This window comes from Melospiza georgiana, chromosome 11 (assembly GCF_028018845.1).
Source record: "Melospiza georgiana isolate bMelGeo1 chromosome 11, bMelGeo1.pri, whole genome shotgun sequence".
Lineage (NCBI taxonomy): Eukaryota > Metazoa > Chordata > Aves > Passeriformes > Passerellidae > Melospiza > Melospiza georgiana.
Window position 1 is genome coordinate 13,209,670 of NC_080440.1, and position 13,243 is coordinate 13,222,912.

The following is a 13,243-nucleotide window of genomic DNA, read 5'->3' on the forward strand; positions in this document are numbered from 1 at the left end:
CCGGCTGCGGCGGCGGGGGCAGAGCCCCACGGAGGAAGGGTCGGCTGCCGCGACGCCGCCTGCCCCGGCTTGCTCTCCCGGCGCTTCTCCCGCGTATCCCGCTCCCCGGCGCTGGGCGCCTCTGGCACCGATGGATTGGGGGAGCCGCAGCTCCTGAAGCCCGGACTGCTCCCCTCCCCCTGCCCCTGCTCGCCTTGCAGGATCAGTCGCCCCGTAAGACAGGCAAACGCGTGCACAGCCCCCCTCCCCCTTCCCGCTTGTGCAGAAACTTCTTTTTCTGTTTGGGCTTTTTCTTCTCAGTGTAAAATGGAGGGAGCCGGCCCCGGGATGGCTCTGCAGCGGCGGACCCCCGGCTCTGCACCGCCCAGCCTTTAGGCAAGTGAAGGGGGGCGGGCAGGGGGGAGCCCTGCGCCCGCTCGGCTCCATCGTCCCCCTCTCGCGGGCCGGTCCGCGCCGTGCGGAGGGGGCGGTCGGCGGCCCGAGCGCCGGCGGAGCCGGGTGGGAGCGCGGGGAGCCCCGCGGCGGCACCACCTGGGCTGGTGGGACGGATCGTCGCCCGCGGCGCTTTCGCTGCCGCTTGTGAAGATTTTTATTTGCTTCCGCACAATCACGCCCACGGGCGCTGTGTGCGTGTGTTGGGTTGGCTTTTTTTTTTTTGGTCTTTTTTTTTGGCTTTTTTTTTTTTTTTACCTCCTTCTTCTTCTGCTGGTGGAAAGCCCTAATTACTGCGATTGCTGATGGACCTTGGAAAGAAGGCTGCACTGGTGCCCCGCTCCGCAGTCGGACACGCTCGGTTTGCGCCGGACAGGGCGGCCGCTCGCCCGCCGCCCCCCGCCAGCTCCGCGGGCCCCCGCGCTCCCCCGGCCGCGGCTCGGGACGATACCGCCCGGCTCCTGCGAGCCAGGATTTTACTTTCGTCTCGCCGTTTCTCCTCCCGCTCCGCTTGGATTACTTGGCTGCTCCCTCTCGGCGATCCCGCGCGATGGAGGTGAGTCCGCGGGGGCTCCGCGCCGCAGGGGCCGCGGGCGCGCAGGGTGGGCTGCGCTCGGCGAGGTGCGGGGCGGCCTCTCCTGCCCTCCTCGGCCAGCGCCGGGTGCTGCTGCCTCTCCGCTCTCACCCACCGCGGAGAGTTCTGCTCCCCACTTGGGAAAAGCTTTTGTATTTTCTGCTTTTCCCTCTCTTTTTAAATTTCCCCCCGAAGAGAGGCTGCCCGCCGCAGGGACACTTGCTGGGCTCGCTCTGCCCGCCGCGTCCCGGTGCATCTTTCTGGCAGCGGCTCCTAACGCGAGTTTAAAGACATCTTTCCAAACTTCCCAAAGTTTCCCGAGGAGGATCGCGATGGAGGAGCCCAACGTCGGCGCTAATGGTGGCCTGTACCTTTAAGGAGAACTGGCTGGGGGCCAGCGGAGGACCCGGAGTCAGCCCCCCCCCCCCCCCCCCATTTAATTTTATTCTCAGTTTCTGGAGATTATCACTCTGCATCTGCAGCGGGTCCCGCCTGGGTCAGCGCGGAGGAGCGCGGCTCCTCCGGGTCCCCTTGGCGCTGCGAGGACTCCATGTTGGAAAGGCTGTTGGCTTTTTGTTGTTTGTTTGTTTTTAATTGTCAATTGTATGGTAAATGGGCTGCGCTCGGAGGGTCACGGGGAGTTCAGCGGGGCCGAGGAGCGAGGCTGTCCCCGGGCGCCGAGGGAAGGACACGATGTGCCTTCACCCCCGGGAAAACAGCCCCTCTGCGCCTCCGCTGGGGAGAGCTGGGCCGGGACCCGACCCGTGCCTTTCCCTGCAAACGTGAGACGTGCTCTGGCTCCTCCAAATGGCTGTGAAGGCGCAGCGGGGAGCAGGGGGCGGCCGGGGGGTCCCCGCGGAGCCGCTGCGCCTCCCGCGGTTTACAGCCCCCCGGAGCCGGGCTCTGGATGCCGCCTGCCCGCTGGTAGTGCTCCTAGAAAACCAGATGCCTTCGCAGGCTTTCCAGACATCCCGTGTAAAACAGGATCAGAGGCGATCCCGCGGTGCAGGATCTGTAAAAGCCTCTCTTTTCATCTCGGCAAGGAGCGCGGGCTCCGCATGGGGTGCGTTAAATACCAAAACCCAATCTCCGCGGCCCTACAGAGTTGAGCGCGGTGCCTCACACTCCCCATCTCCAGTGCTCCGTGCTGCTGGGCAGTCTGCCTTTTTTTCTTTTCTTTTTTCTTTTTTTTTTTTTTTTTTTTTTTTTTTTTTACTGTGGGCTTTTTGTGTGTGTCGTTTCTGGTGGTACCTTGTCAGCTGCTGCGTGCCGAAGGGCCGGGCTGGCAGGGCCGGGCTGTCCGCGGCCCCGGGCGCAGGTGTCTCCTCCGCAGCCTCGCAGCCCGGCGCGGTGCGCGCAGCGCAGGGGGCGATGGCAGCGGCGCGGAGCTGCCGTCGGAAGGGCAGAGCCGCCGAGCGAGGCCGCCCCCTGTTGGGAGCGAGCCGCCACCGCCGGCCCGGGGGCTCCGAGCGCGGGGGCGCCCCGGCCTTGTGGGGACCGAGCGCTTTGACCCTGCCGGCCGCGTCCTGCTGCGGGGACAGCGCCCCGCTCCCGGCTCTGCCCCGCTCCCGGCTCTGCCCCGCTCCCGGCTCTGCCCCGCCGGCAGCTCGGCGTGCCCGGGCTGGCTGCTGGCCCGGGCTGATGCACAGCTGTCGGCGTCCCGCATGGGCACCGGCGTCTCCGACCTCCTCGGGCTGGGCTCGGGCACTTTGGTGGCGCTCCTTTGTGACCGTCATTGTTTCAAGAAGTGACACGATGAAAAGAGCCCGGCGCGTTGCGCGCTGTCGGGTGTCGCGGGTTGCCCCGCGCGCTCCTCGCTTCGCCTCGTCCCTCGCTCAGCACGCCCTCGGCGTTCGCACCTTTGCCGGGACCGAGCCCCCGTGGGACGGGCGGGCTCTTTCTGCTGCGGGAGACCGGCCCCGTGTACCCACCCCCAGCAGCGGGGACCTGGGGGCTCATCTCCCGCGGCAGGGGATGGATGTTGAACCCGCACGGCGCGGGGAGGCTTCGCCCCAGGGCTGCGGCCCCCGAGCGGTGTCGGGGAGCGGCCCGTGGGGGTCCCCGCGCTGCCGCAGCTCCCCCGCGTGTGCCCGGGCAGGTTCCGTGTCCGCCCCGCTGTCAGCGCTCCGCTCCTCCCGGCCCTTCGCAAACAGAAATAAATTAGAATTAAGAACACCTTCAATTCAGCTTTAAGGGCCTTTGGAGAATGAATAGGGAATAGGGAGCCCCCAAGTGTCGAAATGTCCTTTTTTTTTTTCTTTTTTTTTTTTTTTTTTTTTTCCTTCCGAGGGGAGGGGAAATCAACCCCAGGAATGGCTCTGGGGAGAGAGTGAGAGAGTCCCGTGTGAGGACCAGACGGTGATCGCGGGACCTGTCGGGGGAAGCCTTTGACTTCCAGGACGGCAGCCCGGTTGTTGCAGGGTCCGGGTCGGGACGCGGAGCTGCCCCTTGTCGCTCCTGGTCCCTCCCCGGCCCGGTGGCGGCCCCGGGGCTGCCGTCGGGGCAGTGCCCGCGGTGCCAGCGCGGAGCTCGGCGGTCGCGGCGGGCGGGAGCCCCGAGGCTGCGCCGCGATGTTTTAGGGGCCGACGGAGCAGGGCAAGGAGCGGCCGCATCATCGCGGGGCGGGAGCCCTCGGGCCCCCGCGGAACCGACCCCTCGAGGCGCCGGCCCCCTCCGTGTCGGGCTCGCTGTGCGAACCTGCAGCCGCCTTTAGCCAGCGCGGGCTGCCATGGGGTAATGCCCGCGGGTCGCCGCGCCCCGGGGCAGCGGGGACGGCTCCGGTGGCCGTGCCGTGCCGGGGCGGGGTGCGAGCGGCGGGGCCGGGGCGCGGGGACGGGCGGGCGCCCCGGGAAGGCGGTGTCCGAGGGGTGGGGGCTGCGGGGTGGGCTCTGCCCGGTGCCGCGGGAGCTGCGCCTGTGTCTGGCACCAGAGCCTCGGCGCGGAGAAGGGCCGGCGAGGCAGAGTCAAGTTAAAAGGGGCCCGGAGACTTCCGTTGTTTAAACTTGAATGCTCGAAAATGGTCTGAGAAGCAATAAACAATCTGATCCTTTTTCTCCCCCCTCCAGAAATCCAGTGCAGTATTAATCCACGGAGGTGCTGTGGGGACAGTTGGCAGCACAATGGCTTCTCATTACCTCGTAGTGGCTCTGGCCGTTTTCTCCTCTTTTACCCAGGTTGTAATAGAAGCCAGCTCTTGGTGGTAAGCATCTCGTATCGACTTGCTTTTGGAAGGGGGTGTCAAGATTTGCTTGCTTCAATGTCTCTGTGCTTCTTCTGTACTTTGTTTCTGCGGGAGTGCGGCCGGAGCGAGGCAGCAGGGGAGAAGTTCTGGTTGGAATATGTTGGGTAGAACGGGTCTGTCGAGTGAGGGTAAATGTGCAACATCTCGTCTAGTAAAACACAGTTTTTAGAATGCTGTCTGGTGGATTCTCTATGAATTTTATCATCTTTAAATCACTATAATTGTTTTTCTTTTAAAAGAGATGTTTCAACTCCCCTACGTTAGATGGTTTGCATGTACAAGAGAAAATGCTGATTTGCAAGGAAAAAGTTAAAGTTTCAGTTTGAAGTTTTCTGTAACTGAAATGTTTACAAATATATTTCGTTACAAAGGAGTACGTTTAAATTCCAGCTTTGGCAAATTATCTGTGTACTGTACAATGTTGAGAGTTCTTGAAATAGGTGTTTGTCTGCTTTTTCCAGTGATGCCTTTTGGATTAATAGCTACTTTTTAATTGAAATGTATCATGTGAAGAGCACTTTAAGAATTAAGAAAACAAAGTTGATTTTGTTTAGAATGAATATACTTGCCTGTATGTTTCTGTGTTGTCATTTGGAAGAAGCTAGACTAGTCTGTAGCAAGTTTCTACTTCTGGCTTGCTAAAGGTTTCCCTATTTGTTTATAAGAGATCAGACTGAAAAACCCAGACTTAAGTATAAAATATGTGTTAAGATAAATTGGGATTTGGAGAGCTTTTTTCATTTTTGCTTTATTTATTTTCCTGGCCTTGCAATTGTTTGGAGCTTCTGATTTTTTACTGTGTCAATTTAAGCTGGTGAAAGACTGCCTAGATGCACGTCTTCCAAGTCTGTGTCGTACCTCAGTCTCTAATGTATGGTGATAACCACAGTAACTTCTGTCCTGTTCTTAAAACAAAAGTTTATATTTATGTGTCTGGGTTTTTTTCTCACTTGTTAACAAAAACAGGAGTTGTATACTCATGTATAAGATACGTGTCTGGGATTTGTAGATTTTTAAAAAATTGCTTTATTTTATTTTGAAGTCTTCTGTTCATTAATGCAGCTCTTTCTTTGTGCAGGTCTTTAGGGATGAACCCCATGAACCCCATGAACCCTGTTCAGATGTCAGAGGTGTACATTATAGGAGCCCAGCCCCTGTGCAGCCAGCTAGCAGGGCTTTCCCAGGGACAGAAGAAGCTCTGCCAGTTGTATCAGGACCATATGCAGTTCATTGGAGAGGGTGCAAAGACGGGCATTAAGGAGTGCCAGTATCAATTCAGACACAGAAGATGGAATTGCAGCACTGTGGACAACAACTCTGTTTTTGGCAGAGTCATGCAGATAGGTAGGAAGCAACGTCTTTATGATTAAACTCTTGTCTGAGGATATGTATGGCACACACTGTTCTGCACTTGAATCTCTTGCCAGGTTCTTACTGAGTACTGTATACAATCAAGTGTTTCTAAAAGTTGGCAAAGGAGCTGGATTATTTTTAGCTGGAGGTGATTTCCCACCACTGTCCAGCCATATGTCTTGGAAAACAAAGTAGGAATATATATTTGCATATGGGAATAGGGGAGAGAGGAAAATGAGGCCCTGAAATCTCTTTTTTAGAGAACCTGAGACAAAACGAAGGCAACCTACAAGAATTAAAACCAGCAGCGTCTTGTAAAATTAAAGATGTCCATGTCTAGTTCCAAAGTTAGCAGCTGCATAATAAATCGCTCTTGGTCCAGAGGTTAACTGAAAATTGCTGCTCTGTCGATTAGTGTTTATAGGCAATTCCTCCTTGCTTATTTCCAGATACAGTGTTTTTTTCTCTCTTTTTAAGGAAAACAGATTTATTTTTAAATTACTGTAGCAGGGTAATTTTCATGAGATTAGTTCTATCATGGTAAAATGTGTGATTCTCCTTGTAACTGACATTTGATGGAATCATGTCCATGGTGAGAGACATATTCTTGTTTAAATCTTATCACAATTTGGTGGACACCCAACCCTTCCCCTATCAGATCCTCTCTGAAAAGGCCTTCTCCAGTGTTCATGTACTGCCTGACTTTATAAGCATTTGAGGACCTTGTAGTATTTTAAAATCCTTGGCAAAATTTTAACCAGGACTGTTGAATGGGGTCCATGGTGAAACCTTCTTCTGAATTTCTCAAGGCAGATTGCTGATTTTGTGTAATCAACTGAAAAATGCCTACTTTTCTGGGTGACACTTGTGATGCTTTAAGTAGTGAGCAGTACACTGGCAAATGCAGCACTGCTTTTTAGTTGGGGTTGTAAAGCAAAGCTTTTATGGCAGTGTTTTTCTATCCTGCTTTAGAAAAAGGAAAAGTTTTAAAATTGGTTTCAGTCTGGGTTTGTCTGTAAATGGGCTGACTCCAGTTAAAATTGAAGGAATGCATCAATTCACATTTGGTCTCAGTTTTTGTTAAAAGACGTTTTTATTTGGAGATTGTCAGACAAATAGAAAAAATTCTGTTGCATGAAAGTACCGAATTGGAGCATTTGATTTTAGATAAACAACCTTCCACAGGCTTTATAAAGCACAGTGTTAACCCTCCATAGAGTTTGGGTCTTTTTTTACCTTACCCAAGCAAAAGTGTAAAAACATGAAAGCAAGCTTCTTCTGTACACCTCTCTGTTCTAGTCTAAAAAATGTCAGAAAATTAATCTGTTTAAAATTTAGGCCTTCATCCTTCAGCCCTTATTTATTATCCAAGCAAGTGAAAATTAGCTCAGGGGGACTGTTGGTGTGAAGGAGTGCACAGGATGGGGCCCGTGATTTGTGGTGTCTGTCTCTGGAATCGATATTTCTGCCCTCCCCAAGTATGACAGATCTATTTTAAGGTGGCTCCTTTCAAGTTAAATAACTTTACCGCACCCTTTTGCTGGATATGACTGTATTAGATGATGTCTACACAGCAATTCATCATGTAATTAAGCCACTTATTCTAATTGCGGATGGAAGCAGGGTTAATAGCCATATTCAGGAGTGAGAGCATGAAGAGTGTGTTCAGTGAGAGCAAGAAGGAGGTGTAGCAGCCTGTAGTATTTCGTGCTGACCCTCAGTAATGACCAGCCGGTGTTCCTCTGTGTGGAGGGAAGAGTGGGCACTTTCAGAGCCTGATCCCATTGGTTTCAGCCTGCCATGGGCTGTGTGCTGGGCTGTCAGATGCCCTTGCTGCCAGCAGTGCAGGGTGCCGGCTCTGAGCGCCCATTGTTTGGGAGGCTTTGCCTCGTGCCCTTGGTTGCGCCCCAGAGAGTTCCCGGGCACGGCACAGCCACGGCCCCGTGTGTCAATGGACAGTCTTTCTTCCAGGATTTACCCTGCAGTTAGCTAAAGCTGTACAAATAAACCTGCCCTTGGGTTTGGAAACTTGCTCTGTGGCTTATTGAACTGTAAAGTTTTAGGGCCCGTGTTCTGCTCTGCTCTCCTCGGGTGCGGGTTCCCAGGTCAGGCCACGGTGCTCGCTGCCGTCTCCTGGCTTTGTGGCCAGCCCTGTGCAGGCTGCACATGGGCTTTGCTAAGTGCTAACAGGAAACAAAATCACTGGATCCTCCCCCTACAGCTCCGTGTGGTTGGGGTCCAGCTTGTTCTGCCTTCAGCCTGATGTTGAATGCTTTTAAAATGCAAGACAAAGAACATTTTGTATCTTATGTTCAGGTATAAAAAAAAAAAAAAAGGGTTCTGTTCTTGCAGACTTATTCAGATGGAGTGTAAAGCTCAGCGCCTTGCTCTGTGGGTGGCTTCCTACAGTGTGTGTATATTGAACAGTTCCATTTCTATGTTTTATATATATGGGAGAGAGGGGACTCGAACGTGTTTGGAATGTGTGTTTGCTTGCCATGGCTACAATAGAGAGAAATCCTGGACTGTGGGAAAAGACAGATATGTTTGACAGTGAAGGAAAGCACAGTTGTGCCTAAAGACTGAAAAAAGAAGGGAAAAAAAGAAAACTCAGCGTAACTCATCCGTGTGGAGCCATCACTCTTAATGTGTTCCTGGGGTCGATGGCTTGAGGCAGTGTTGGCTTGAAGTGCACTTCAGCAGCTGATGCTATTTTATAATTTGCCTAAATGCTCAAGGAGGAAACTTGCAGGGCAACTCTCCTTCCTGTACCCAAGCCTTTCCTTCTCCTTCCCACTGAGAGTAAGTTCTTTAAAATTTGTTCCAGGTTAATAATGAAAACGAGTCAAAAATAGTCAGCTTTATGAGTTTAAATCCCACAATAAGGGGCAGAGTTAACCATGAGAAAGCATGAGTTAACTAAACATGCAAAAGAACAAAAATGGAATGGAAGAGGCGAGTCCTGTGGTCCAAAGCAGACCACGTTTCTTTCCTCTCAATAGAGTGGAAATTTTGCTTAAGGAATTAATCCAAAAATGTGTGTTACAGAGCAAAGGGGAACATTAAAATCTGTATGAGGTTCCCCCTGCTATAGTTTGCAGTAGATGCAAGGCTTAAGTCACCAAATAAAGCCAATGTTTTTTTAACTGAAAATGCTACTCCTGTAACCCTTTATACCCACAATTCTTGTAGATACTTCCAAGAGCAGGTGTCTGTGAGTATAGACCATTGATTGTAAGGTAGCAAAGTGCTTCTGATGTTTCTTAAGTCTCATCTTTCCTAACATAAGATTTCTGATTTTTCCCATTTAAACCCAGCATCTAGTACTAAAATCAATCCAGTGGATGACAGCTGTTGTATTAACAAAACTGCTCTGATCATGGTGTCATCTTGATGTTAAATATGAACCAGACTTCAAATTATTTATGTTTCAGAAGTGCTTGAAAGCTCCTATTAGATTTGACCTGTCATGATACATCTTGTACAAAGAGATTCTGCCTAAAATGTTGCTGTCTAAATATATATGATTTGCCCAAAACACAGCCTCTTAACATCCTAGTTTTTAAAGGTCATGATGTTCCCTAAGTAAAATCACGTAAAACCAAGACTAAAAACTAGCTTGATCTATTGATTAGACTAAAGATTAGGAATAAAACTTAAATCATATAAACAGAAAAAAAAATATTTAGTCTATTCTTAGTCATTCCAAGAATCTTTCTTGGAAGCGACCCATTGGGATGCTGTCTCTTAAGGAGAAAAACAAACTTCAAGTGTTGCTCTCTGGTGCAAGTTTTGTGTTTGTCTATCTGCAAGCTCTGCTAGTTGTACTCAGAACTTGTGGCACCCTTGGAAAAGTGATTGGGGAAGTCAGACACTTAATGAGGTGGGATCTGATACTGTCAATAGGATGGTATGTGGCCATGTCTTACATTATGGGTATTGTAACTTTTTCTTAACGAAAGCTGGAAACTTGAGGTTTTCCATTTCCATTTAAGGGCACCAGATGCAGGAGAAAACCTTCAAGGCCACCTCGTGCCAAGGGTTTTTTCTTCCCTGTAATTTGTAAAAATGATTGTCCGTGGGCTCCCTTGCCATATTCACAAGAGCTGAAGTGGTGGATAATAACCAGCACAGGTTGTTGTTAGTTTTAAATAGTCTCTTCTAGAAGTGTCTGGCTAATGTGTAGGGTGAAAAGTTGTGCGTTATTCTGCTGCGTGCTTCTTTTGATACTGGGAGACTTCATAAATTGCTTGAACTTTAAATAAATTGGAATAAGTGGGTGAAGTGCATCAATCACATTTGAAAAGTAGTAATTTAAGAACCAGACTTTTAAAAGATGTATTTAACATCTCTTTCTTCTGAAGGACAGGGAGCCTGTTACCCTTCCCTCCCCTCACACGCAGGCATGGCTGCTTTGGCCCCGCTGGCCTCATGGCCCTGATGCACCTCCACTCTGCACTTTCATCCAGGTGCTCACCAGCATGAAAGAGAAGTGTTTTCTGCTCTTGACAAACTGTGTGTGCTCACGTGGCTTGGCTTGGCTTGGCTCTTTCAGAGTGAGGATGTTTTGGCAGCATGGTTCAGGGTTACTATGCTTTTTACCGTGTGCGTGAGCTTGGTGGCTCTGGAGAGCCTTGGTCCTGCCGGCCCATCAGCGGGCTGGGAGGACAAGGGAGGGAGTGGTGGCTGTCCCCTAACCCCGCTTGTGTCTCCGTGCAGGCAGCCGGGAGACGGCGTTCACCTACGCGGTGAGCGCGGCCGGCGTGGTCAACGCCATGAGCCGCGCGTGCCGGGAGGGCGAGCTGTCCTCGTGCGGCTGCAGCCGCGCCGCGCGGCCCAAGGACCTGCCCCGGGACTGGCTGTGGGGCGGCTGCGGCGACAACATCGAGTACGGCTACCGCTTCGCCAAGGAGTTCGTGGACGCGCGCGAGCGCGAGCGCGTTTACCAGCGAGGCTCCTACGAGAGCGCGCGCATCATGATGAACCTGCACAACAACGAGGCCGGCAGAAGAGTGAGTGTCTGTGCCACAGTGTGTCCCCACGCTCCTCCTCGTCCCTTCTTTTTGGGGAAGGACGTGGTTTCAGCAGGGCGCAGAGCAGCCACCGTGGCTTGTCTTTGGTTTGACGTGCCAAACAAGAAAACGGCAAACACGGGGTGTGGATGGGTGGGTGGGGAGTGCATGGGTTGGTGTTGCTTATCTTTGGTTTGATGCACAAAATGAGAAAACGGCAAACACGGGGTGTGGGTGGGTAGGTGGGGAGTGCATGGGTTGGTGTTGCTTTTGGTTGTCTGACAGCCCTGTTGCTTTCCTCACGGGGAGGCTGGGACCAAAGCGTGTTGTGTTTCCCTCTGTATTGTTTCATGAGAAGTGCCCTGCTTGCTGTGGGTTCTCTGTAGAACAGAATTTTATTAGTTGGTATTTCCAACCAGGACAGTGTGTGTTGGAAGGAAGAGGGGTGTGCTGGGCTTCCCAGGCTGGAATTGTGCCACAAGATTGTTCTGACTTTTTTTCTTTGCCTGGTTTAAGAGTATGTGAAAAGCTTCTCTTTGCTATTAGAAAACATGGCCTTCTGTGGTTGAACATGTCTTCATGGTTTCTTTAATCTCAAAAATGCTTTAAATGAATGGGTGTAAACTTTTTTTTAATAGTCTGAATATGAAGAGCCAAAATCATTATTTTCCTAGAGCTTGAAGTGCCAACAATAGTCAGCTGAGACTTTGCACTTGTGCTCTAAAGTGAAGAAGGATGAAAGATAATTGAAAATTAATAGTATTTAAATGTAAGAGGAGGATGTCTGAGAGCAATGGACAGGCCAATTACTATTAGGAAGAAGAAAAATGACACTTTCACAGTTGCTTACAGAGACTTGAGGAGTTTTTTCCTTCCTCAGCCTCATCTGTGCAGTGCCATTTGGCAGTGTTAAGACTCTGTAACTGCTGGGTGGAAGCTGTCTACAGTATCATCTAATGTGTCAGACCCCAGGATTTTTGGGGCAGTGTCAACACTGACTCTTATTTTATTTGTACAGGGCAAATGACTGAGGTTTCCCTGCCAAAGCTTTGTAAAGAGGATATTGCTATGTAGCTCTGACTCCCACCCATAGGTGTTTGGGGGTTTCTTCTTGGATGAAGTCTCTCTTCCAGAGCAGTGTTTGGGATAGGAGGATGCCGAGCCAAGAGTAGACAATCAGCTGCAGCTGAGCCAGGAGCAAAAGGAATCTTAACTCTTTCACTAATTGCAGCCTCAAGCAGAGATCAATAGGGACAGTAACTCAGATAGAAAATAAGGAAATGTTTTACATTTCTTAATGAAACAGCAAAATCCTTTGCTGGCGTGAGAGCGAATTCCTAAAATTTGAGTGCAGCCTGAGTGATGCTGCTGTCTGGGCTGGGTGTGCTGTTGTGGCTGTCTCTGCTGTGGGGAGAGGCTGGTGAGACCTCTCCTCTCTCCTCTCTCCTCTCTCCTCTCTCCTCTCTCCTCTCTCCTCTCCCTCTCCCCTCCTCTCCTCCTGGATCTTTGGGGTCCTGGGGGTTGTCAGCTTATTCGTCATTCTCACTGAATAGGAGGAGGGGAGGGGATGCTAAGGTGAATATTGTGGAGGGGCTACGACGGAGGGCAGGAGATGAGGGGTATAAACACTCCACAGCCGGGCTAGTCTTTGATCACGGTTCCTGCTTCTCTCCCCGACTCTGCAGACGGTGTACAACCTGGCTGACGTGGCCTGTAAGTGCCACGGCGTCTCCGGCTCGTGCAGCCTCAAGACCTGCTGGCTGCAGCTCGCCGACTTCCGCAAGGTGGGCGACGCCCTGAAGGAGAAATACGACAGCGCCGCCGCCATGAAGCTCAACAGCCGGGGCAAGCTGGTGCAGGTGAACAGCCGCTTCAACGCCCCCACCATCCACGACCTGGTGTACATCGACCCCAGCCCCGACTACTGCGTGCGCAACGAGAGCACCGGCTCCCTGGGCACCCAGGGCCGCCTGTGCAATAAGACCTCGGAGGGCATGGACGGCTGTGAACTCATGTGCTGCGGCCGGGGCTACGACCAGTTCAAGACGGTGCAGCGAGAGCGCTGCCACTGCAAGTTCCACTGGTGCTGCTACGTGAAATGCAAGTTGTGCACAGAGATCGTGGACCAGTTTGTGTGCAAATAGGGCACGGACGAGGTGGGAGGAGCTGCAGCCGCCTGCCAGCAAAGGGGTGCAGGCCCTTCTCCCTTTCAGCAGGACTATCTCCACTTTATTTATAGAGTCCAAGGAGTTTTCGTCTTCTTTTAAGAAAATTAAAAAAAAAAAAAAAAGAAAACTAAAAAAAAAGGGCGGGGAAGGAAAAGAAAAAAAGAAAGAAAAAAGAAAAATATAAAGGTTGCGAAGAGAAGTGCCTGGAAACCCTCTCTGCGTCCATCCCAGAACTGTGTGAGGCTTATATTTTTGGCAATAATGGGGGAGAATCTGAGAATATTTATTTTACAAAGTTAAAAAAAAAATTTGACTTTTCTTACAAACAATAGAGTAGTTTGAGGGGAAAAGCCGACATATCCTAATTTAGATCCACGGAACGTAATACACGTGCAGTAGACAGAGCAACCACGTCATGTGCTTGGGATGTTAGAGCCATCCTTATGGATGTGAGGAGCACACA

The 13,243-nt window shown here is 51.4% G+C and overlaps 1 protein-coding gene across 1 annotated transcript; it reads left to right on the forward strand.

Moving 5' to 3' along the window:
* The first annotated feature begins 866 nt into the window (after nt 1-866).
* On the forward strand, nt 867-12,854 carry WNT5A (Wnt family member 5A). The gene is made up of 5 exons (XM_058032202.1): nt 867-988; nt 4,072-4,205; nt 5,326-5,591; nt 10,320-10,612; nt 12,298-12,854. Exons 1-5 carry the CDS (start codon nt 983-985, stop codon nt 12,754-12,756), a joined length of 1,158 nt encoding a protein of 385 aa, XP_057888185.1. The 5' UTR covers nt 867-982; the 3' UTR covers nt 12,757-12,854.
* The last annotated feature ends 389 nt before the right edge of the window (nt 12,855-13,243 follow it).

Excerpts from the sequence above, each read along its gene's own strand:
- WNT5A (XM_058032202.1), top strand. Across the intron at positions 4,206-5,325 it reads ATAGAAGCCAGCTCTTGGTG|GTCTTTAGGGATGAACCCCA; the intron begins GTAAGCATCTCG and ends TTCTTTGTGCAG. Across the intron at positions 10,613-12,297 it reads ACAACGAGGCCGGCAGAAGA|ACGGTGTACAACCTGGCTGA; the intron begins GTGAGTGTCTGT and ends CCGACTCTGCAG.